Below are 24,759 nucleotides of genomic sequence, written 5' to 3'. Positions count from 1 at the left end.
CACTCTGTCGATCCACTGGCCATGTGACCTCAGGCAAATTGCTTTATCTGCCTTAGTTCTCTTTTTAGGCAAATGAGACTAATTATATGTGCCTCACAGGGTGTTGGGAGCTAAAGCCAACAAGAAGTCCAAGTCCTGGAGCAGCCCCAACTTCGTTCTACTGCAGTGGTTATTGATCTGTGATCTGTTTGATGAGGCACATCCCCGGCTGGGCAGTTCACTCACCCTGTGTGTATTTAGGGCAGTGGAAGAGGGGGTAGGAGCTGGGGAATTTGTTTCTTTTTATCATAAAAGAACAAAGTTTTCATTTCTGGGTTCATCTCTAGGGTACATTGATTTCCCCAGGCCAGTCTTCTCAGCACAGTCTGCTGAGTGAATATTAACCCTTTGGAGTGGATAAGATTCCTGCTGCTGCTAAGTTGCTTCAGTCGTGTCTGACTCTGTGCGACCGCATAGAAGGCAGCCCACCAGGCTCCGCTGTCCCTGGGATTCTCCAGGCAAGGACACTGGAGTGGGTTGCCATTTCCTTCTCCAATGCATGAAAGTGAAAAGTGAAAGTGAAGTCGCTCAGTTGTGTCTGACTCTTCGCGACCCCAAGGACTGCAGCCTACCAGGCTCCTCCATCCATGGGATTTTCCAGGCAAGAGTACTGGAGTGGGGTGCATTGCCTGAGTCCGTTACTAATTTATTGCTTCTCAGCAGGCCACATCCCATTCTCCAACCTCATCCTTCCCCATAGGTAACAGCTTTGGTCCTGTTCCCCACACTTTTTGGCTCTAGTGAGAAATAAGATCCCTCTACCCAGAAAATGTCCACTTGGCACAGAATGCCTGATTTCATGCCTACTTTGAGGGGTCTATGGACCTCCTCAAGTCCTCCCACCACCTAGAGGAAGTTGTTCTCAGAAATTTCACTGATTTTTTTCTGTTCTGTAATAGATGGGGAAACAGTGGAAACAGTGTCAGACTTTATTTTTCTGGGCTCCAAAATCACTGCAGATGGTGATTGCAGCCATGAAATTAAAAGACGCTTATTCCTTGGAAGAAAAGTTATGACCAACCTAGATAGCATATTAAAAAGCAGAGACATTACTTTGTCAACAAAGGTCCGTCTAGTCAAGGCTATGGTTTTTCCAGTGGCCCTGTATGGATGTGAGAGTTGGACTGTGAAGAAGGCTGAGCGCTGAAGAATTGATGCTTTTGAACTGTGGTGTTGGAGAAGACTCTTGAGAGTCCCTTGGACTGCAAGGAGATCCAACCAGTCCATCTTAAAGGAGATCAGTCCTGGGTGTTCATTGGAAGGACTGATCCTGAAGCTGAAATTCCAGTACTTTGGCCACCTCATGCGAAGAGCTAATTCATTGGAAAAGACCCTGATGCTGGGAAAGATTGAAAGCAGGAAGAGAAGGGGACGACAGAGGATGAGATGGTTGGATGGCATCACCAACTCAATGGACATGGGTTTGGGTGGACTCTGGAAGTTGGTGATGGACAGGGAGACTTGGCATGCTGTGGTTCATGGGGTCACAAAGAGTCGGACATGACTGAGCGACTGAACTGAACTAAATCAGAGGGGGAAAGACCCTGATGCTGGGAGAGTGAAAGCAGAAGGAGAAAGGGCGACAGAGGACGAGATGATTAGACAGCATCACCAACTCAGTGGATGTAAACTTGAGCATACTCCAGGAGATGGTGGAGGACAGAGGCATGTGACATGCTGCAGTCCATGGGGTCGCAAAGATCCTCACACTTAGTAACTGAACAACAACAAATCAGAGGGGAATGTGCCTTTGGGCAATCTTCTCTATGGACCTCAGTGTGTTTGGCTGTTAAATGGGAGCACTAATTCCTACCTCGTAGGCATGATGAAGACTTAACTGAGAAACAAGCATAAGGTATCTCAAGAATTGTTATTATGACTGCATTAACCGTTAGTGGGGCAAGGGCACAGTCAGTCTTGTTCCCCTCACAGTCTAGTGTCATTCCAGCGTAAAATGGGCGACGGAGGATGAAATGGTTAGATAGCATCACCGACTGAGTGGACATAAATTTGAGTCTACTCCGCCCGTCCACCTCTGAACCCAGTAGAGGGGGTAGAGAACACGACGGCGAGGCGTGGCCAGGGTGTGGGCGTGACTGGGGAAGACTTGGGGGTGGGGCTACGCAGGCGGCAGGGGAGGAGCCCCGGAAGACTCAGAGGAGGGGCGTCGGCTCGCGGTCCGCCGCTTCTCAGGGGTGGGGCTGCTGCAGAGCATCTCAGCGAACCTAGCAGGAACTGGAGCCACTCTTTGTTCTAGTTGCTGCCTCCTAAACCCTCCCTCGCCTGGGTCCAGTTTCCTAGCCTTTCCCGCTCTCTCCTCCCGCCTGTCCCCGACAGTGGGCCCTGCGCCCCCACCCCAACCTCTTCGTCCAAGATCCTGCGCTCACCCTTTCCCCAAACTTTTGTTCGGTGGCCTTGCCTGGTCCCCTTCCCTCCACCCTCCCTCCTGTATCGTCTTCCCCCGCGGTCCGCTCTCGCATCCTCCTTTTCCCAAGCTCTGGGTCGCTCCGCCCGGTCCCGCCCCTCCAGACAGGGGATGTCCCCCGCAGCCCCGCGCCCATGGTCCTGACGCTGCTGCTCTCCGCCTACAAGCTCTGCCGTTTCTTCGCCATGTCGGGCCCACGGCCGGACGCTGAGCGGCTAGCGGTACCGGGGCCGGACGGGGGTGGCGGCGCGAGCCAATGGTGGGTGGCGGGCAGCCGCAGGCCCCGCGAGTTATCGCCGGGGGCAAGCACCGAGGTGCAGGGCGCCCTGGAGCGCGCACTGCCCGAGCTGCAGCAGGCGCTGTCGGCGCTGAAGCAGGCAGTCAGCGTGCGGGCCTTGGGAGCCGGCCTAACTGAAGTTTTCCAGCTTGTCGAGGAGGCCTGGCTGCTACCGGCCATGGGCCGCGAGGTAGCCCAAGGCCTGTGCGACGCTATCCGCCTGGACGGTGGCCTGGACCTGCTGCTACGCCTGCTCCAGGCGCCGGAGCTGGAGACGCGCGTGCAGGCTGCCCGCCTGCTGGAGCAGATCCTGGTGGCCGAGAACCGGTGAGGGGGTCGGGCTGGGGCGGAGGGCGCCACGGGATGTGGGGTCACCTGGGTCTCCAGTGCTTCGCACTGGGCCTTTCCTGCCTCACCTCACAAATCCTTGCATTATATCGCTGTTGAGAACCAGCGTATCCATTTTACAGATGAGGAAACTGAGTCTTGGAAGAGTTTAATGACTTGTACAGCAGTCACAGAGTGAACTAATGGTGCAGTCAGCATTCACTCCCAGAGCTGGTGGGGTGAGGAATGAGACAGGGAGGGGAGGAATGGAGTAGTAGGTCGTGAATCTGTCCCTGGTTCTGAGAATGGAGGTGGGATCCTCTGAACCCACAGCCCTTCTCCCCTTGGACTGGATATCCCTCTGTGTTACCTTCACTCTGCCATACCATCTCCCTCCCACTAAGAGAGGAGGACACATTGCTCAGAAAACAGGAGGAGGGAATACCTTTCCTCTCTTCCCAGGCTGAAATGAGTGCTAACCTAAGGTTACTTGCTGCCTTCATGCCACCCCTAATCCACTTCCTGCTTTCTCTTTTCATTTTGCTTCATGTCACAGGGACAGACATAATTTCATGCTCTGCCTGCTAATGGGGAACAGGAGGTTTTCAGTTGGGATGATGGGTGGGGGAAGAGGGGACTGAATGTGGAGCTAGGCAGCTACATCTTCCCCACACCAACCAAGATATAGCAGGTGGGATCCAACTGAAGCCTGGTGGCCCCTCTTTCCTGTCTCTCAGAATCTCTCCTGGAATATGAGGATCCCAACCCATTTTCTCTCCCCTCTCATGCTGGAGCAGACTAGACTTTCACATTCCAGTTTCACACTGAATTCTCAGACCCCTCAGGTTTAGAAGGGTTTTGGAAGGGTCGCTGTCCGTTTATGAAGCTCTCACAAGTGTGATGGACATGGATAACGGGCATTTTCAAAAAGTAAAGATAGCCTTGTGGTTGGTGGAAATGATACAACTGTCAAAAATGCATGAATAAAGCAGTTTAAGTTGGGAGACCAAGTTAGGGTTGTTCAGTAAGTCATTAATCTTCCTGATGGAGATGGGCTGTGAACGTGAAGGGCTAGCAGATGGAGCAGGCTCTCACTGGATGTGATGGGCCAGGGCCCAAGGGTGTGTCCTGTATGTGTGATGGGGCAGCTCTAACCTGAACTCTTAGAGAAAGGGTGCAACAGCCAACACCCTAGGAAAAGGAGGGCTTCAAGATGCCAATAGCACTATTTTTCAAAGTTGAAAACAATCCTCACCTGGTTCGGAATTACTGAAAGAGGAGTCACGCTAACCATGTCTCTGGTTCCAAGAAATAACATGCTGGTTGGCATCACTTCAGGACCAAGGACAGAACCCAGCGAGCCAGGTTCTGATCAAAAGATCAAAATCCTCACAGGGAAAGGCAGAATTTCCCCCATTCCTACTTGGAGAGGAGGCTGGAAGGGCAAGACAGGAAGGAGTGTGGTGACACGCTGAGAATTTGTGTTTATGAAATCTTTTCCTTCCTCCACCAACCAGCTTCCTCTTAAAGGAGGGTCTTCCATCGGTGTATCCACTCCTTTTGCCATTCTCTTTCCTGCAGCTCTCTTCTCCCCGGGGTGCTGCCACACCTACTGCCTGGGGGCTTAGGTCACAGCTTCATTGACCCTGAAATACCAGGAGAAGCCTGTCAGGGTAGGGCCCTCTGAGCCTGGTCCCACCACACTCTCACTGCAACCTGGGGACTTCCCCAGTGGTCCAGCGGTTAAAAATCCACCTGGCAATTCAGGGCATGCAGGTTTGATCCCTGGTCTGAGAACTAAGATCCCACATGCCTCAGAGCTACTGGATCCCCTGTCCCGCATGCCGCAACTAAGACCTGACACAGCCAAATAAATAAATAAATATTTAAAAATAAATCAATAAAATCACAGCCTGCCCCCTTCAGAAGATCATAATGAGGCAAATGACTTTTCCAAGAATACATAGTGAATGAGTGGAGGGGATGGGTTTTAAAAAAGAAAGAAAGGGGGAAAAAAACTAGCGCACTTAAATTCAAATGCAAAGTACAAAAAAGGTACACACTTAAACATTCTGTCTATCCAGGCCCCTTCCCTGGAGGCAAACTGGAGAAACGAGTTTCTTGTGTGTCTTTCCTGAGACAGCCTGTACATATACCAGCACTTGCATATGTGTGTATATTATCAATATATATACACACTGTCTTGTCTATGTGTATACGTGTGTAGTTTACCCCTCCTTTCGATTTGTGATTTGAACCCAGACTTCTAAGGCTTCTAAGGCTACAGAAGAATTGGGAATTGAGTGACTAATTCTCACAATAAGCGCAGAGTTCAACTCTATAAAGATGCCAAGTGCATAGAGAAAGATGAGGGCTGAGGTTCAAGAAATGAAAACTTAGGAGTTCTCTAGCGGCCTAGTGGTTAGGATCCCGGGCTTTCATTGCCATGACCCGAGTGCAGTCCCTGGTTGGGGAGCTGAGAGCTTGCAGGCTGCATGACAAAAAAAAGAAAACAGCATTATTACAAATTCAATAAAGACTTTAAAAATGGTCCTCATCAAAAAGTAAAATAAAGTCCTTATAGAATTCCTTAAAAAAAAAAAAAAAGAATAAAGTTCTCTCTCTGAATTGCTGCTTTTCAACATGCCCTTCCCTTCACTGAGCCTCAGGAATGAGGGTGTTGTTGGATTAGAGATTTCTTAAGCAATTCCTGGCTCTGATAAACTTGGAGTGTATATAGTCAGATTGTTCTGGAAGCACAAATTGCAGATGAAGGATCTTGAGCCCTGAAGACAAACAGATGTGAATTTAAATCCCAGCTGTGCCTCCCACCAGCTGTGTAACCCTGGGCATGCCATGTAACCTCTCTGAGCTTTGGCTTTCTCATTGCTTAAAGGAACAACTATAGTGCTGACTGCCCGAGTGGATGATTGGAAGCCATCTGTTCTTTTGGGCTGCAGAGCTCAGTGATCAGATCAGCAAAGCTCTCCTGGCCTCAGGCCATGTTCTGGGCTCAGCTGGGCCCTGCAGTGGACTCAGAGTCTCAAGCACTGTGGTCACTGTGGTGCTCCCTGGGCAAGGAATTGATGGCTGGCTAGGCCTGTAAGTCTTTGAGGGGCATCACTGGTGGAAGTCAGGAAGACAAGACACTCACCTCTGCTTGGAGTGTCTCAACTCTGCTGCCTGCTCTCCTGGCCTCCAAGCTCTCTCCCTTTGACTGTCTTCCCCACAACAGCCAGAATGAGTTTCCTAAAATCCATGTGTTACCAGGTCACTCCCCTTCCTGAAGCCTTTCAGTGGCTCCCCATTTGCTGCCAAAATGAAGTTCAGGGGCTTCCCTGGTGGTCTGGTGGTTAAGAATCTGCCTTGCAATGCAGGGGACACTGGTTCGATCCCTGGTCTGGGAAGATCCCACATGCCTTGGGGCAGCTAAGTCCCAGCACCACAACTACTGAAGCCGGGGTGCCTGGAGCTCCACAACAAGAGAAGCCACGGCAGCAAGAAGTCCATAGACCACAAGTAGAAAGAGGATCCCGATTATCACACTAGAGAAAAAGCCTGTGTGCAGCAAGAATAGACCAACACAATCTAAAATACAAATAAGTAAATACATGAACAGAAAGTCTTTTAGAAAAATGAAGTCCAAATGTTTTGAGCTGGCTCAAAAGACCCCCAGAACTCTTTACTCACTCTTCCCTTCAAACTTCCAACTCAACCACTTGAAGTAACTTCTGCTTTTTGCCCCTTTCATGGGTGTAAAGTGACAGCTGTTTTAATGTTTATTTCTCTGGTTACTAGTGAATTAGATCTCTTTATTTGCTTGTTAATGTTCTGAATTTCCTCTTGTTATTGCCCAGTGGTATCTTTCACCCCTTTTCTGGTGGATTTACTGCCTTTTGCATGTTGATTTGAATATTTATTTATATATCCTTTCTACATTTGAATCCCTTATTGATTTTATATCTTTCCTTGTTGGTTTTAGACACTGCAAATATCTCTGACCTTCTTTCTCTTCCTGGAATATGCCATGCTCATCAGGCTTTGGGGCTTTTGTTCTCGCTGTTCTCTCTGCTTTTAATGTTTTTCTTCCAGATACTTGCAAGCAGGGGTCTCTGGACATTTAACTCTCAGATGTCACCTCCTCAGACATATCCCTCTGCCCAGGCACTCTCCATTATGTCACCCGGTTTTGCTATCATTTTGATCAGATAACTGTTACTCTGTTCACACATTGTTTACTTTACCATTTGTCTCCATATTAGCTGTGTATAAACTCCAGTCTCTCTTTGTCACTGTTTAACTTCAGCCCCTAGTGCAGTGCCTGGCGCATGTAAGTCCTCAATAAATGATCTGTTAAATGAATAAATAAATACACTCCAGTCACAGAGCACAGAGTGAAGAGAAATTGAAAGGCAAGTCTAAGAATAGGGTCCTTCAAGTGACACTTCAAATGATAAAAAGTTAACGTTTATGGAGTCTTTTCCAAGAGTCAGGTACTGTGCCAAGCACTTTACATGGATTATTACATGGGTTTTCATAATAATCCTAGGGGTAGGAATTGTTTCTATCTTGTTTATGAGATGAGGAAAAGAATAAAGGAAGGTACACAAGGTCCCACAACTAGTATATGATAGAGAAGTTACCAGGACCCAGGGGATCTGCTCTAGAGCTAGAATTTTTTAAACTTTTATTTAGTTTTTTTGGCTCAGCTGGGTCTTAGTTGCAGCATGCAGGATCTTCAGTTTTCCTTGCAGCATGTGGAATCTTTAGTCTTGGCATGTTAACTCAGGTGCAGCAAGTGGGATCCAGTTCCCTGACCAGGGATTGAACCCCAGCCCCCCGCATTGGGAGTGCGGAGTCTTAGTCACTGGACCACCACAGAAGTCCCTAGAGCTAGAATTCTTAAACCATCCCACATACTGCTACTCCAGGAAAGTGTGTCCTGGAGGCAATGGATGTGACCAAGATGCATGCAAGCATGCAATGCTTACTGATGCATGTAAGCATTCAGTCATGTCTGACTCTTTATGACCCTATGGACTGTAGCTGGCCAGGCTCCTCTATCCATGGGATTCTCCAGGCAAGAATACTGGAGTGGGTTACCATGCCCTCCTCTAGGGGATCAAACCAACCCAGGGGTTGAACCTGAGTCTTTTTCGTCTCCTGCATTGGCAGGCAGGTTCTTTACCACTAGCGCCACCTGGAAAGCTGGTGGCCAAGATGGAGTATCCTTACAATCAGAGAAGTCTGGTTCTCCATGGTGGCTCAGTAGGTAAAGAATCTGCCTGCTGAGGTACCATTTCACGCCAGTCAGAATGGCTGCGATCCAAAAGTCTACAAATAATAAATGCTGGAGAGGGTGTGGAGAAAAGGGAACCCTCTTACACTGTTGGTGGGAATGCAAACTAGTACAGCCACTATGGAGAACAGTGTGGAGATTCCTTAAAAAACTGGAAATAGAACTGCCTTATGATCCAGCAATCCCACTGCTGGGCATACACACTGAGGAAACCAGAAGGGAAAGAGACACGTGTACCCCAATGTTCATCGCAGCACTGTTTATAATAGCCAGGACATGGAAGCAACCTAGATGTCCATCAGCAGATGAATGGATAAGAAAGCTGTGGTACATATACACAATGGAGTATTACTCAGCCATTAAAAAGAATACATTTGAATCAGTTCTAATGAGGTGGATGAAACTGGAGCCCATTATACAGAGTGAAATAAGCCAGAAGGAAAAACACCAATATAGTATACTAACGCATATATATGGAATTTAGAAAGATGGTAACAATAACCCTGTGTACGAGACAGCAAAAGAGACACTGATGTATAGAACAGTCTTATGGACTCTGTGGGAGAGGGAGAGGGTGGGAAGATTTGGGAGAATGGCATTGAAACATGTAAAAAAGCATGTATGAAACGAGATGCCAGTCCAGGTTCGATGCATGATACTGGATGCTTGGGGCTAGTGCACTGGGACGACCCAGAGGGATGGTATGGGGAGGGAGGAGGGAGGAGGGTTCAGGATGGGGAACACGTGTATACCTGTGGTGGATTCATTTTGATATTTGGCAAAACTAATACAATTATGTAAAGTTTAAAAATAAAATTAAAAAAAAAAGAAAACGAAAAAAAATGATAATGCAAAAGAAAAAAAAAAAAAAAGAATCTGCCTGCAATGCTGGATACCTAGGTTGGGACGATCCTCTGGAGGAGGGCATGGCAAGCCACTCCAGTATCCTTGCCTGGAGAATCCCCATGGAATGGACAAAGGAGCCTGGTGGGCTGCAGTCCGTGGGGTCGTAAAGAGTCAGACACCACTGAGCGACTAAGCACACAGCACCAGAGCAGGAAGTGAGGGAGGTGAGGGAGGCAAGGAGGACCAGACTCACGTCCTATTTGACACTACAGTGAGGCCCAGAGGGGATAACCGACGAGGCCGTGACCCCTGTGAGGTTAAGACAAGCACCCCAGGCCGCGGCAACTCCATGTCTCCCTCCTGTTTTCTCTCGGCAGGGACCGCGTGGCGCGCATCGGGCTGGGCGTGATCCTGAACCTGGCAAAGGAGCGTGAACCGGTGGAGCTGGCGCGCAGCGTGGCCGGCATCCTGGAGCACATGTTCAAGCACTCGGAGGAGACGTGCCAGAAGCTGGTGACAGCCGGCGGCCTGGACGCTGTACTGTACTGGTGCCGCCGCACGGACCAGGCGCTGCTCCGCCACTGCGCGCTGGCGCTAGCCAACTGCGCGCTGCACGGGGGCCAGGCGGCGCAGCGGCGCATGGTGGAGAAGCGTGCCGCCGAGTGGCTTTTCCCGCTCGCCTTCTCCAAGGAGGACGAGCTGCTGCGCCTGCACGCCTGCCTGGCCGTGGCCGTGCTGGCCACCAACAAGGAGGTGGAGCGCGAGGTGGAGCGCTCCGGCACGCTGGACCTCGTGGAGCCGCTCGTGGCCTCGCTGGATCCCGGGCGCTTCGCCCGCTGCATGGTGGACGCCAGTGACACCAGCCAGGGCCGCGCCCCTGACGACCTGCAGCGTCTGGTGCCACTGCTCGACTCTTCGCGCTTGGAGGCGCAGTGCATCGGGGCTTTCTATCTCTGTGCGGAGGCAGCCATCAAGAGTCTGCAGGGCAAGACCAAGGTGGGTGCAGGTGAAGGGTGGAGTAGGGATGGGGGATTAGACAGAATCTGGGAAGGCTTCCTGGAAGAAATGACATTAAACTGGGACTTGCAGTATACATAAGGATTAGGTGAAATAAGGAGAAAGATTAGAGACTAGTCATTGTGGCCTTGAAGGCAAGACCAAGGTTTTACACGGAGGACACCAGCATTTGACAAAGACCTTCCTGACAGCTGCAAGGAGTTGGTGTTGCCATGGGTGAGGCTGGAGGCCAGGGGGTCAGATAGGCCATGGCAGGAGGCAGTTGGGATGGTGCAGGTCTGGGGCATAATAGCAGAGGCAGAGAGAGCAGACAGATTCCAGAAGTACTGCTGCTGCTGCTAAGTCACTTCAGTCGTGTCCAACCCTGTGCGACCCCATAGATGGCAGCCCACCAGGCTCCCCCATCCGTGGGATTCTCCAGGCGAGAACACTGGAGTGGGTTGCCATCTCCTTCTCCAATGCATGAAAGTGAAAAGTGAAAGTGAAGTCGTTCAGTGTCCAACTCTTAGTGACCCCATGGACTGCAGCCCACCAGGCTCCTCCATCCATGGGATTTTCCAGGCAAGAGTACTGGAGTAGGTTGCCATTGCCTTCTCCATCCAGAGGTACTGAAGAGATAGAATTAAGACTTGCTGGGTGGCTGGGTGAAGAAGAGGAAGGATCTGAGGTTGGCTCCTGGCTTTGGACACAGCCTACCCAGTGGGTGATGGCACCTGGTACTGAAATAAGGTGAACTCAGTGAGACAGGTTGGGGGTAGGCAGAAAGTGAATTCATTGGGACACCTGGAGTTTGAAGTGCCTCAGAAATGACCAGCTGGGGCACTCCAGAGGGCCATTTTGTCATTTGGCTCTGGAGTTTAGGAAGGAGATGAAGTATAGAGACACAGTTTTGGGGCAGGACATCTGTGTGTCAGCCAGATAACTCCACCTGAATGCCAAGGGGTTCCCAGTCTCAGGGCCTGATCCATAGCCTTTGCCCTCTACTTTAACTTGCTGTGTGACCTTGGGTACCTGGCTTCCCCTCTCTGGGCCTTTTTAAAGTTTGGCTAAAACTCATGGCAAGCAGCACTTCCCTGACCAAGGATTGAACCTGCATCTCAGCAAGGCCAAGTGAGAAGCGTCTAATAAAGACACAGTGAGTGCCCTGCAGTGTGCCAATTATGGGACCCCAGGGAAGATTAAGACATGACCTCAGCTTCCAGTCCAGTGGAAGTTGCACTATCAGTCAACAACAATGGCATTCAGAGTGTGGCACAAGGTCTCATTGGAGGTATGGGCCCAGCTGTGAGGGAATCAAAGCAGGCTGCATGGCGGAGGTGCCAATCAATTTGGATCCAATAGATCAGTAGGATTCCCACAAGCAGGCTGGAAAAACTAAGGGTCTGGAAATAGCACAACTGAGGCCCAGAGGAGGGAGAGCCTGTACGCGTGGGTGGTTTGGTGAAAGGGGATGGGAGGAGGAGGGATTGGTGGGCGAGGGCTGCCTGGTGCCCAAGCTGGCAGCCATACTGAGATCTAGGCTTTCTCCCAGGGCAGCAGCAGTTGTAGAGGGGAGACATGAGAGGGACCTGGTGAATAGCTGAGGGAGCTTCAGAAGGGGGAGTTCACAGTACTCAGTGATTTTTTGGATGAAGGCAAGGCAAAGGGAGACTGTGTGGTTTCAGTGGGGAGAAGAGATGAGGGGATCAGCTGATGAGAACAGCTGACTCATTGGAAAAGTCCCTGATGCTGGGAAAGATTGAGGGCAGACGGCGAAGAGGGCGTCAGAGGACATGATGGCTGGATGGCGGCATCGATGCAATGGACATGAACTTGGGCAAACCGGGAGATGGCCAGGGACGCCTGGTGTGCTGCTGTCCATGGGGTCGCAGAGTCAGACGTGATTGGGCTACTGAACAACAGGAGGGGAAATCCACAACACTCAGTGATTTGTTGGGTGAAGGCAGGGCAAGGGGAGACAGTGTGGTTACAGCGGGGAGAAGAGGGGAGGGGAGGGACCAGGCATGTTCCGGGCGGCTGGTGATTTGGTGCATCCAAGACCTCCTCTCCCCACACTTTCCCCAGGTATTCAGCGACATAGGTGCCATCCAGAGCCTGAAACGCCTCGTCTCCTACTCCACTAATGGCACCACATCGGCGCTGGCCAAGCGCGCACTGCGCCTGCTGGGCGAGGAGGTGCCGCGGCGCATCCTGCCCAGCGTGCCCAGCTGGAAGGAAGCCGAGGTCCAGACGTGGCTGCAGCAGATCGGCTTCTCCCAGTACTGCGAGAATTTCCGGGTAGAGCCGCACGGGGTCGCCGGCTGGCAGTCGGAGCAAGCGCATCCCCGAGGGCCGCGTGGCCTCTAGGGGCGCCCTGCACACAGGCGACAGCGCCCCATCCCGGCACCGCTCGCCTGAGGCACCCGGGGTGGCCTTCTCCGGGTGGGGAGCCTGTACTCAGCCATTTTCCGAGTCTTACGGTTCTCATCTGGGTCCCATCCACCTCCCAGCGCCATCTCCAGCTCCCTCCCCATGATCTTATGCTGGGTGGGGTCCACAGGCTGAGGAGAGGGGTCTCTCCTCACATCTGACCCCTCCTCCAGGAGCAGCAAGTAGATGGAGACCTGCTTCTGCGGCTCACCGACGAGGAACTCCAGACCGACCTGGGCATGAAGTCGGGCATCATCCGCAAGAGGTACAGAGCCCCTAGCCCCCTAGTTTTTACACCCCCTTCGCTCCCCAGTCAAGACCTCAGCATCCTTTCCTCCCCTGGGTTCAGGTTCCTCCGGGAGCTCACGGAGCTCAAGACCTTCGCCAACTACGCAACGTGCGACCGCAGCAACTTGGCTGACTGGCTGGGCAGCCTGGATCCGCGCTTCCGCCAATACACCTACGGCCTGGTCAGCTGCGGCCTGGACCGCTCGCTGCTGCACCGCGTGTCCGAGCAGCAGCTCCTGGAGGACTGTGGCATCTGCCTGGGCGTGCACCGCGCCCGCATCCTCACTGCCGCCAGAGGTGAGCCCGCCCACCTGGGCCCCCACCCCTGCCCCAGCTTCGGCCCCAGCGCCAGCCCTGGAGTGATGAAGGGAGACCCACTGTGGGGACTTGGAGCCTCACTGTGGATTGATTGACTGAGCATGTAGGCTGTGCCACATGGGCTCTGAGGATGCAAAGATGAGTATGTTGCACTTTGGCTTCCTTGGTGGCTCACGGGGTAAAGAATATACCTGCAACATAGGAGACCTGGGTTTGATCCCTGAGTTGGGAATATTCCCTGGAAAAGGGACTGGCTACCCACTCCAGTATTCTTGCCTGGAGAATTCCATGGACAGAGGAGCCTGGTGGGCTACAGTCCACGAGGTTGCAAAAAATGGACTCAGCTGAGTGACTAACATGGGGATGTGGGTGGGAAGGCAAGGGGCTTATCCTATTAGCCGACAGCTTACAAAGTGTGGGTGCTTTAGGGAAGTCAGGGTGAAGTCTAGGGTTCTAGTAGCCCTCTTGATTTATTAATTTATTTAATTTACTAATTTACTATATAGCTAATGTTTATCATCAATTGCCATAGACCAGGTCCTGATTAAGTTTTTTAAATTTTATTTTTGGCTGTGTTGGGTCTTCCCTGCTGCCCGCGGATTTTCTCTAGTTCAGTTGCGGTGAGCTGGCTATTCTTCCTTGCGAGGCTCAGGTTTCTCATCATGGTGACTCCTCCTGTTGCCAAACACAGGCTCTTGCGTGCACAGGTTCAGTAGTTGCGGCACACAGGCTCGGTAGTTGTGTCTCAAGGTGCAAAGGCTTAGTTGCTCCGAGGAGTGGGGAATCTTCCCAGAACAGGGATGGAATCTGTGTTCCCTGCATTGGCAGGCAAATTCTTCACTGTGCCACCAAGGAAGCCCCTGATTAAGTTTTAAATAGATATTATTCCCTCTCTACATCCATTTTGTGCAATGGGTGTTAATTTTTTAAGTCAGCTTTTAAAGCTTTTAAAGAATAAAAGAGGTATACTTTAAAAGTGACCAGTTTGAACAGTTTCGAATGCCTACCCCTGTGTAACTACTATCTGAATTAAAGATAAAGAACATTTCTATCATAGGTGTTAATTTTACAGATGATGAAACTAAGATTTAAATACATTTTCTAAGGTTATCAGAGTCATTAAATGACAACTGGGGTTTCAGTCTGCGTTGCTACCTCATAAACAGACAACATTGTGAGTGTTGTCTGACTAGTATAAGAAGATGGATTATTTTCATTCATCCATTCATTCACTAAGTATGCATTAAGCTCGCACAGGGGACATGGATTGGGCTTTGGCTCCATTCTTTTGCTTGAACCAAAGCAGATTAATTTCTATCATTTTTACATTGCAGCTCCCAGTACATCCCTGAGATTTAATTTTTTAAAAACAAGAGGGTGCTTCAGCAAAAATAGCTTACAAACACTTTCTGTAGGGAGTAGGAACTCATGCACAGTTTTTAAGTGGGGGCAGTGACGCACTTGAAGTTGGATTATTTATTTACTTATTCATTTTTGACTGGACTGGGTCTTCACTGCTGCGTGGGCTTTCTCTAGTTGCCGTGAGCGGGGCTATTCTTCATTGCAGTGCACAGGCTTCTCATTAAGGTGGGTTCTCTTGTTGCAGAGCACAGGCTCAGGAGTTGTGGCTCTCAAGGCTCAGTTGCCCTGCAGCATCTGGGATCTTCCCGGACTAGGGATTGAACCCGTGTCCCCTGCATTGGCCAACAGCTTCTTAACCATTGGACCACCAGGGAAGCCCTCTCTGACCATTTTGGGAGCAAGCCACTCTGCCTGGGCTGGGCTGAGAGGGCAGGGTGTGCAGGGGCTAATGTACCTCGTGGTGAACGATGGGGAAGGCCCACCGTCACCAAGCCGTCTCTTGTCTGCTTCAGAAATGCTGCATTCCCCACTGCCCTGCACCGGTGGCAAGCCCAGCGGGGACGCTCCAGACGTCTTCATCAGCTACCGGCGGAACACAGGCTCCCAGCTGGCCAGGTGAGGGGGGTGGGCTGGCAGGCAGCCTGGGGCCTCGGGATGAGGTCCCGGCAGTGACACCGGGCCTCCTGGCAGCCTCCTGAAGGTGCACCTGCAGCTGCATGGCTTCAGTGTCTTCATCGATGTGGAGAAGCTAGAAGCTGGCAAGTTCGAGGACAAACTCATCCAGAGCATCATGAGTGCCCGCAACTTTGTGCTGGTTTTGTCGGCTGGGGCTCTAGACAAGTGCATGCAAGACCATGACTGCAAGGACTGGGTGCACAAGGTAAGCGCTGGCCTGGGTGACCCCAGAACTGGCCTGGGTGACCCCAGAGCTGGCCTGTGGCCCAGGGCTCCGCTTCCCCTTTCAGTCTTTCAGTTTGTTTTATATTTTATTTTTATGTGTTTCTGCTATCTTTGGTGTTTTTTTTTAATTGGAGGATAATTGCTTTACAACATTGTGTTGGTTTCTGCTGTCCAACATGAATTGGTCTTACTTATATATATATATGTCACCTGCCTCTTGAGGTTCCCACCCATCCCACCCCTCTAGGTCATCACAGAGCACCAGGCTGGGCTCTCTGTGTTATATAGCAGCTTCCCACTAGTGATCTATTCTCTTTCTTGTCTGCATGTGCCAGCAACTTCCATGGCCCAGCTGGAAGTCAGGAGCCACCACTGTGACTGTACCAGGACTGTAGCAACTTACTTAGCTCTCCAAGCCCGTTTTCTCATCTACAAAATGAGGATAATTTACCTGTCCTGTTCACCTCATAGAACTGTTGTGAGGGTCAGAGAGGGATCAACGTGCTTTGAAAAATAACCTCTGTGAGGGAACGGAGGCAGAAAAGCATAGTGATAGGCACAGTGGAAAAGTTAAGAATGCAAAGCTGTGAGTTTAAATCCTGGCTCTGGCTTTGGGCAAGTTACTTAATTCCTGAGTTTCATGTTTATTACTGGAAAGTGGGATAATTATAGTACCTACCTCCCTAGGGTAGTGTTACAAGGATTAAAAGAGCTAAAATTTGTGAAGTGCCTAGCAGAATGCCTGGCACATAATTGCTGTATAATGGCAGCAATTATTATTGTTAATACAATTATTGTGAGTACTACTACTGTGTAATTTCCCCATCGTATCCTGAGTGCATAACACACAGTAAAACTTATTGAGTACTTGTAGAATGGATGGATGATGGATGGATGGGTATCACATCTGTAGATTATTAATCATTACTCATTAGTCAGCAGAAACTGGGACCAGGGCTAAGGGAAGCAGGAGCCTGGTAGGCTGCAGTCCATGGGGTCACTAAGAGTTGGACACGACTGAGCGACTTCACTTTCACTTTTCACTTTCATGCATTGGAGAAGGAAATGGCAGCCCACTCCAGTGTTCTTGCCTGGAGAATCCCAGGGACAGAGGAGCCTGGTGGGCTGCCATCTATGGGGTTGCACAGAGTCGGACACGACTGAAGCGACTTAGCAGCAGCAGCAGCAGCAGTCATATGGATAGAGGCCTTGTCCTAAAGCAGCAAAGGAGACAAGCATATGCCCAGAATGACTAGATCATATATAAATTGGTGTCAGTGTAAAGTCAGGTAGGTGAAATTCTTACTTGCTATAAGAACATGAAGAACAGAAAAAGCATCAAGGGCTGGAAAAATCAGAGGAGACTTCATGGAAGAAGAACTTGAGTCTAAAGAATTTATGTCAGTGGAAGAGAAGGCATCACAGGCAGGGAAACAGCATGAGCAAAGAACAAAGGTAGGGATGAGAAAAGTGCTGAAACCTACATTATTACTGGTCTTGCCTTCTCATTTTACAGTGAAGAAACTGAGGCTCAGAGAAGTAGAACAATTTTTCTAATGGCCACACTGCTGGGGCAGAAATCAGAATTGGGCTTTGAACTCTTGTCTCTCTGACTCCAAAGCCCATGCACTTTCTTCGGATTCAGCTTTATCCTATGACTCAGATCTGAGGGGTGGATTCAGCTGACACCAGAGTGACTGTCTGCATCTCTTCCCAACTCCAGGGTGTAGGAGGGGCTGAACACTGGGTTTGGTTTGGGGAGGGGATTCTGGGTCAGAGAGACACCCTGGAGAATCATGGCTTAGAGTAGGTGGCAGGCAGCCTTCTGAGAGAAAAAGAGGAGCATTGTGAGCTCCAGGACAGCACAAACCTTGCCTTGTTCATGATGCATGCCTGATGCCTAAAACCATGCATGGGACAAAGTAGGCTCTGGCAGACTTTATAGAATAATTGAGTCAATGATCAGACAGATGATTCTGATGAAGCTGAGATGAGCAGGAGAATGGACTTCCTCCATGAAGTCTCTGTTTAATGGATGAAGCAAATGTCTGAAGGTTCCCCAATAAATTGCTGCAGGGCCAGAATTCACCCAGGTGATCAGCAGAGAGGCAGACAGCTTGGCTGAAATGGCCCTGGACTTGGAATCAGAATGCTTGAGTCTGGGCCCCCCGGGCTCACATGTGTGTGACTTGGGAGCAAATCCCTTCGCTGGGCTTCCTTCTTCTCAGTTGTAAAATGGAGAGGTTCCCCAGAAGCCAGTCGGGGTCGAAGTTACAGAGATTCCTTCCCCAGGAAGGCTCTGTTTCACAAGGGTGCTTGATATGCCTCACTGTTCCAGCTGACTGCAAGGAGTGGGGAGCAGGCAGGTGGTGGGAGCCTTCGCCTTGGACCAGTCCCAAAGGCTCCATCATCCCTCCTTGGTTGGTTTTAGTGCTTAATTGCTTCTGGTTTTGAAACTACTTTCCGCGAAGCCACATTTATAGCGGGTAATCAATATGGAAAACCACAAGTGAACTGCACTCAAAAAGTCCAATCTCTGGGGTTTCCCCTTGAAAGGAAAAAACACTCAATAAGCACTTACCCGAGCACCCATTAATAGCAACATCCTCAGAACAACCTGGTGAGGTAAGTTTTATTATCCCCACTTTACAGAGGAGGAAATGATAACACTTGTTATTTATTAAGCACACACTGCATGCTGATTGCTAGTCTAACACTTGCCGTGGGATAGCAGTTATTCCTCCCAACAACCCTACAAGTTAGAAACTATCATTACCCCTATTTTAGAAATTAGAAAACAGGCTTTGAGAGCCTGTTGTTTTTGCCTCGCATAACAGAGCCTGTGTCAGAGAACCCAGAGGTGAACACAGATCTGATGATTCAAGAGTGCAACCCCCAAATGCTGTACTATTTTATTCATTCATACAGCCCCTCAGCTGTTAAATATTTAGCAAAGGCAGGCTGTGGGCAGGGCTTTGTGAAAGATCGGAAGATACAAGGGGAGTGAAACCCGTACATTGTCCCCACCTTTATGTCTGGTGGAAAAGACAGATATTAAGTAAATTTCTCACTTGTGAATTTAAATTTCCAACTGTAGCAAGTGCTGCAGAGCCTATGAAAGCCTGTAAGAGGAGCATCTGATCTGGTCAGGGAAAGTGAGGGAAGACTTCTCTAAGAAAGCTGATTGAGCTCAGATCAGAAACATGAGTTGGTATTACCTAGGTGAGAGGGAAGGGAAGAATGTTCTAGACAGAGGAAGAAGCATGTACGAGAAGGCCCTGAGCAGGGAGGGAGGATGGAAAATCTAAGAGGCTGCGAGATCTGTGTGGCTGAGGGGACAGTGCAGAGTGGAGTTTGAGGAGTGAGTTGCGGACAATCACACAGAGCCTTGAACCCTATTCTAAGAGCCATGTGAAGTCGTGAATTCGAAGTAGGGGGTGACATGATAAGATTTGCATTTTGCGAAGAGCTGCCAGGTGAAGGGGCAACCTGGAGGATGAATGAGAGGAGGCTAGAATGGATGAGAAGAGACCTGGTGGGGCTTAATGGTAATACGGGGTTGGAGCAGGGCAGTGGTGGGGTGGAGGTGGAGAAAAAGGAGGAGGTTTGAGAAATGAGTAAGGACTACAACTGGCAGGGCTCCAGACGAATCAGTCTGGATGCAGGGGGTGGGATGTGCTTCTTGATACTAAAATTTGTTTGGGATTTTTTTTCCCATACCAACAACTAGTTCTCCACTCCACCACACAGCTGGCTGTCCCACAGTTCAGTTCCGACGCTCACTACCTGCCTAGAATGAGCGTCAAATGCCGTGGTTTAGCGGCAGCCCCCAGCCATGCTGGCACCAGAGATCGGTTTCATGAAAGACAATTTTTCCAAAGGCCAGGGAGGGGGATGTGTACTTAATTGTTGCATCAGGTCCACCTGAGATCATCAGGCATTAGATCCCGGAGGTTACACACCTCTAGTCTAAGGGATTAGCCTCACAAGTCTGCCCTCACTTCAGACCCAGTCCCAGGTCCCAGGCCATCTGCACTGCTTGTCTGTCTTGGCTACAAATTCAGAGGGTTCCCATGACCACCCCTCAGGTTCAATAATTTGCTAGAATGACGTGCGTGCATGCACACTAAGTCGCTTCAGTGGTGTCCGCCTCTTTGCAACCCCATGGACTGTAGCCTGCCACGCTCCTCTGTCCGTGGGATTCTCCAGGCAAGAATACTGGAATGGGTTGCCATGCCCTCCTCCAGGGATCTTTCGGACCCAGGGATCAGCCTCTCATCTCTTATGTCTCCTGCATTTGCAGGCGGGTTCTCTACCACTAGTGTGACCTGGGATGATGTGCAGAATTCAGGAGAGAACTATTACTGGCTTATTATTAATATAAAAGATACAATTCAGGAACATTTAAATACAAGTGATGCACAGGGCAAGGTAAGCAGTGGGTGGGGGAGTTGGGAGCGTGGGCAGGGGAAGCATGGAGCTTCCATGCCCTCTCCAGGCCACCCTCTCTGCACCTAGATGTGTTCACCAACCTACCTGGTCAGTCCTTAAGGGTTTTATGGAGGTTTCATTATGTAGGCACGATTGAGTCACTAGTGACGTCTCAATCCAGCCCCTCTTCTCTCGTCCTGGAGCTGTGGGGGGCAGAGGAGCTGAGGCTGAAAGTTCCAACCTTCTAATCACAGCTTCCTCTTCCTGGCCACGAGCCCCCATCCTGAAGCTATCTAGGCACAGATCCCCATCCCCAGGTCATCTGAGAGGGCTTTAGGAGCTCTGTGCCAAGAATATATATATATATTTGGTGTTGTTTAGTCATTGTGTCCAACTCTTTTGCAACCCCATGGACTATAACCCACCAGGCTCCTGTGTCCGTAGGATTTCCCAAGTAAGAATATTGGAGTGGGTTGCCATTTCCTTCTCGAGGGGATCTTCCCAACCCGGGGATCAAGCCCGTGTCTCCTGCATTGGCAGGGAGATTCTTTACCACTGAGCCATCTAGGAAGCATCTATAAATATGTATTCACACACACACATAGATATATATATATGTGTGTGTGTATTTATTATACCATAGTGGGTTAAGAAGTCAAGGTGGACTTCAGGACCAGCATTCAACCCTGGGCTCAGCCTTGGGCTACTATCCCTCCCAGTGCCTACCTGGCCCCAGGGCCCCCAGATAGGTCCCCAGTGTCATCTCTTCTCTTCTTTCTCTAGGAGATCGTGACTGCTTTGAGCTGTGGCAAGAACATCGTGCCTGTCATTGACGGCTTCAAGTGGCCAGAGCCCCAGGCCCTGCCGGAGGACATGCAGGCTGTGCTCACCTTCAACGGCATCAAGTGAGGAGGGGGCGGGGCGGGTTACACAGGCCCCCGGCCCGCAGTGCCCTCTGCCCAGCCCTCTGACCCAGCCGCCTGTGTACCCACAGGTGGTCCCACGAGTACCAGGAGGCCACCATTGAGAAGATCATCCGCTTCCTGCAGGGCCGCTCCTCCCGGGACTCGTCTGCTGGCTCCGACACCAGTTTGGAGAGCGCTGCACCCCCTGGGCCCCATCTAACCAGCCCCTAGCTCCCATTTCCATCATGACTCCCATTTCCCTCATCCTCCCCACCCCAGTGGAACAGCCCCTCAAACTGGCCTCCCTGGGCTGAGGCAGCCTAGGCTCTTCTCAGGAAATAGCTAACTCCCCTGCCCTCATGGTCCACCTCAAACCCAACATCCTCAGTATCTGCAAAGAGAAGGGAAGCCAGGCATTGGGGGTGCTAAGACCTCCCCCAGGCCCTTGCCCTCGGTTCCTGTCTTGAGTGTGGAAGGGTCACTGCTCAGCTCTGAGGAGGTTCTGGAGGAGGAGGGTTTTCTGTGTGTTAAGCTTTCCTGCCCTGCCAACAGCCAGCTTGAGTAGAGTGAAGGCAGGCAAACTCCAGCAGGGGTTGGTGCCATGGCCACCCCTCTCCGTCAAGCAAGGGCTTGGGCCTGGGAGCCAGCCAGGGACGAGAGGCCAGCTATGGTCTCCATTGAGGGTGCACCTGGCCCCTGCGCTCACCACTTCCTACCGCCCTGTGGCCTTGCCTCATAGCCACTCAGTGCCCGTAGCTAGCCTGGCCTGACCCCAGGTCCCCTCCCAGCCTTCCTGATGTGCAGCCTCCTTTGCCACACCTGGGGTCAGGGTGATGGCGAGCCGGCCCTCACTCAGGCTGGTCAGCAGCTGCAGCCTGTGCTCATGGGTGCAAAGGCAGCTCCTGCTTAGGCCTGAGCAGGGGAGGCTGTGTCTCAGAGTGCAGCTAGCCAACCTGTTATGCCTTGGTGCTGTGTGCCAGGCCTCTGCCCAGCCTGGCTCAGCCCCCCATCCACCCACCAAAGGCTGCTCACCACCCACTGACTCAGGGAGGTGGAGCGAGGCAGCCCCATGGGGCAGCAGAAGTAGCCTGGGCAGAACCTGTAGCTCCCCAAGGTGTGAACCCATTGCCCTCTGGGAGGGGAGGGGCAAAGCCGGTGAGGAGAAGCAAGATCCTGAAGAGGGGGATGGGATGCACCTGAATCACAGGAGGATTTTGTTAAAATTCCATTCAGGACACCTGGGGTGGGGCCCGAGTTCCTGCATTCCTCATGAACTCCTGGGTAGGCTAAAGCTGGTGACCAAGGAATGACATTCAGTACCTTAGGCAGCCAGGCTCTAAGGCCTCACAGATGTCGGTCATTTCCCTGACACTTCACCCCCTGGCCTATAATCACCAGAGCAACCTTACCTGGTATCATCTCCGTCTGACAGAGAAGGACCTGAATGACGTGCCCAGTGTCCCAAGTCACTAGAGATAGCCCCAGGACGCAGACTGGGCCTCCTGGCACCCCGTCCCTGGCCAGGGGCACTGCTCCCTTGAGAATTATCCAGGAGGCTGCACCCCAGGCAGGGCTGTTGCTCTACAGAACGGCCAGCTTCCCTCTTGCCCCCCAGGACTCTAGCCATGGAGGACAGGCTTTCACAACAAACGGCTGACCCAGAGGCTATAAAGAAATAACTCAGCAGAAGTGTTCCTCGGTCCTTCTCTCCGCCAGGGGTAGAGAGCATCTCCTGCCAATAAATGCAGGCTCCAGCTAATGGGCTCGGCAGGCACCAGCCCAGCCCCTCCCCTCCCAGGGGCAGTGGGTTCACAGCTGGCTTAGGTCCCAGAGCTGCCTCCCACGGATGCAAGCCAGGCCCCCTTGGAGCTCCCCAGCCACATCTATACAAAGTCAAAGGTCTTGCTTCAGGCTTGGAACTCCTTCCTTCCGCTCCCTTCCCTGCCAGATACACTAGCCAGTCCTCTGGGTGCCCTTGACCCTTTCTCCTTCATGTTTCATGAACGCCCACCAGTGTCAGGCCCTGGACAGGACAGCGGATGTTGCCCCCAAGAGCAGAGGCAGTAACAATATAATGTGACAAGTCTCCTCCAGAGAAGGCCTTGTCTTCTTGTTCCCCATCAGTCCCACTCCCTCCAGAGGCCCCTCACCGGCAGTACTTGGAGAAGTTGCCCAGCACACCCTCCACTGCCTGCCTCCTCTCTCTGGGGAATCAGAGCCCAGCCTCCAGGCCCTGCTGGAGCAGCTGAAATAAAAACCCTCACCAGTGCATTCAGGGGCCTGCCTCCCTCGCCATAACCAACCACTGCCCCGATTGCAGCCAGGGCAGGCACCTTGGCCCTCACTGTCCACCTAGGCCTGGCCTCACAGAGCCTCTTCTGAGACAGAGGGCCGAGAAACAGCCTTCCCCCCAACCCCCAGCCTGCTCTGACATTGCTTTGAAAGGGTCAGAGTTTTCTGCTTAGATGGGCTGTAACTGCTGCCCCCACTATGGGGCTGAGTCAGCTTCACCCCATCCCAGCCCTCTCCGAGACCAAGACCTTGCTCATGCCCAAGAAACACACAAAAGTCTAAAGTCCAGCTCCAACTCATTTAGCCTTCCTGGGGCCCCACAAATAGAGGCATTCCATTTTAGAATGTATGAGGTAGGAAGGATCTAAGAACAATATTTAATCTAGTGTTTCCTAACTTGTCGAACCCATGACCAGATAATTGGGGGGTGTCGCTGAGCTACCCCTTCACAGAAGGCCACATACGAGTCAGAGGCGGTACCTGGAGTAGATCCCAGGCCTGAGGTCAACCCAGAGCCTTTTTGCCTACATCCGCACCGCTGGGCCAGGAGAGGGACCTCTCCTCACTTGATCTCACGACAGGGGACAGTGACACGGGAATCTGGTAACAGGCCACAACTGACCTTGGTTTGCCTTGGGCCACCCCCATTTTACCTGCGTGATTTCTAACCAGGAACCTGGCTGGCAGGGCATGTGAGAGAGAATGAGGGCGGAAATACCAGCAGGGGGCCATGCCATGTGGCCAGTTCTGTTTTGAAGAGTCAGGTGTTAATCTGATTTTTTTGGGGGTTTATGGTCCTCATCAAAGCCAGTGCCTTAAGACCCAATCTGATTCTGCCTTTCAATTTCAGATTTCCCTAACACCCTAGAAATGGGCCCCACATTTTCTGGGACTTGGGCCTCCTGAACCATATGGGGAGGCTGGGCCCATCTCCAGGTTCCTGTTGACCTACAGGTGCTCAAGAGAGGGTGTCGGCACATGGCCCTGCTGAAATGCCTAGAGATGGGAAGTGTTAGAGAGCTGAGTGGTAGCAAAAACTGATTCCGCTTGGGCTGGTGTAGCCAGGAAGATCGGGACGGGTGCCTTCATGGAGTGGATCTCTGACTCCGAGGAATGAGCAGCCAGGGCTCTGCCCAGAGCTTTTCCACTGGCCTAATGCAAGCGTGCCAGCTCTTTGCTGCCCAGAAGCTCAGAAGACAATGGGCAGTCAGATGAGGACTGAGCCAGCTGTGCCCGGTACCAATCTCATGGCAACTCTGGGGGCTCCTGTCCTTTCCAGAAGCTGCTGCTGCCTGGTCTATGGTGGGCAAACTGGGAAAACAAGGCCCCATAGCCTAATGCCATGGGGGAGCCAGGAAGTTCATTTCGGGGCGATTATACTGACTTATGATGATTGGCACTGCTAAGCCTAGCAGATTAATTCCCACCCAGAGACAGCAGCATTCTCCCTCCAGGGGACACCAAGTCCCTCCCACAGCCCCCCCTCCCCCAAAGGTACCATGTTCATCACTAAGGAGTGATGAATTGAACACTCTGAGCTGCCCAGTTTGGCTCGGAAGCAGAGGTGCCAGCCCTCAGGCTTCAACTGGTCCCTCCACCAGGACCTCTCCCCTCCCCTGGAGGG

At 51.4% G+C, this 24,759-nt stretch overlaps 1 protein-coding gene across 1 annotated transcript; it reads left to right on the top strand.

The window, feature by feature from the left end:
* The first annotated feature begins 2,191 nt into the window (after nucleotides 1–2,191).
* On the top strand, nucleotides 2,192–24,642 carry SARM1 (sterile alpha and TIR motif containing 1). Its single transcript, XM_070390373.1, has 9 exons — nucleotides 2,192–3,068; nucleotides 9,591–10,209; nucleotides 12,295–12,507; nucleotides 12,813–12,904; nucleotides 12,989–13,224; nucleotides 15,120–15,222; nucleotides 15,298–15,487; nucleotides 20,722–20,843; nucleotides 20,933–24,642. The coding sequence occupies exons 1-9, from the start codon at nucleotides 2,599–2,601 to the stop codon at nucleotides 21,072–21,074; spliced, it is 2,187 nt and encodes a 728-aa protein (XP_070246474.1). The 5' UTR covers nucleotides 2,192–2,598; the 3' UTR covers nucleotides 21,075–24,642.
* Nucleotides 24,643–24,759: the final 117 nt, after the last annotated feature.

The sequence above is a fragment of the Bos mutus genome, chromosome 19 (assembly GCF_027580195.1).
Source record: "Bos mutus isolate GX-2022 chromosome 19, NWIPB_WYAK_1.1, whole genome shotgun sequence".
Classification (NCBI taxonomy): domain Eukaryota; kingdom Metazoa; phylum Chordata; class Mammalia; order Artiodactyla; family Bovidae; genus Bos; species Bos mutus.
The sequence above is the reverse complement of the archived record's forward strand: the minus strand, read 5'-3'. Positions and strand labels throughout refer to the sequence as shown.

What these genes read in the sequence shown, in the direction of transcription:
- SARM1 (XM_070390373.1), top strand. Translation starts at nt 2,599, where the DNA reads ATGGTCCTGACGCTGCTGCTCTCCGCCTACAAGCTCTGCCGTTTCTTC. An exon ending in ATCCTGGTGGCCGAGAACCG is followed by an intron (nt 3,069 to 9,590) that starts GTGAGGGGGTCG and finishes TTCTCTCGGCAG; the next exon opens with GGACCGCGTGGCGCGCATCG. An exon ending in ACAGGCTCCCAGCTGGCCAG is followed by an intron (nt 15,223 to 15,297) that starts GTGAGGGGGGTG and finishes GCCTCCTGGCAG; the next exon opens with CCTCCTGAAGGTGCACCTGC.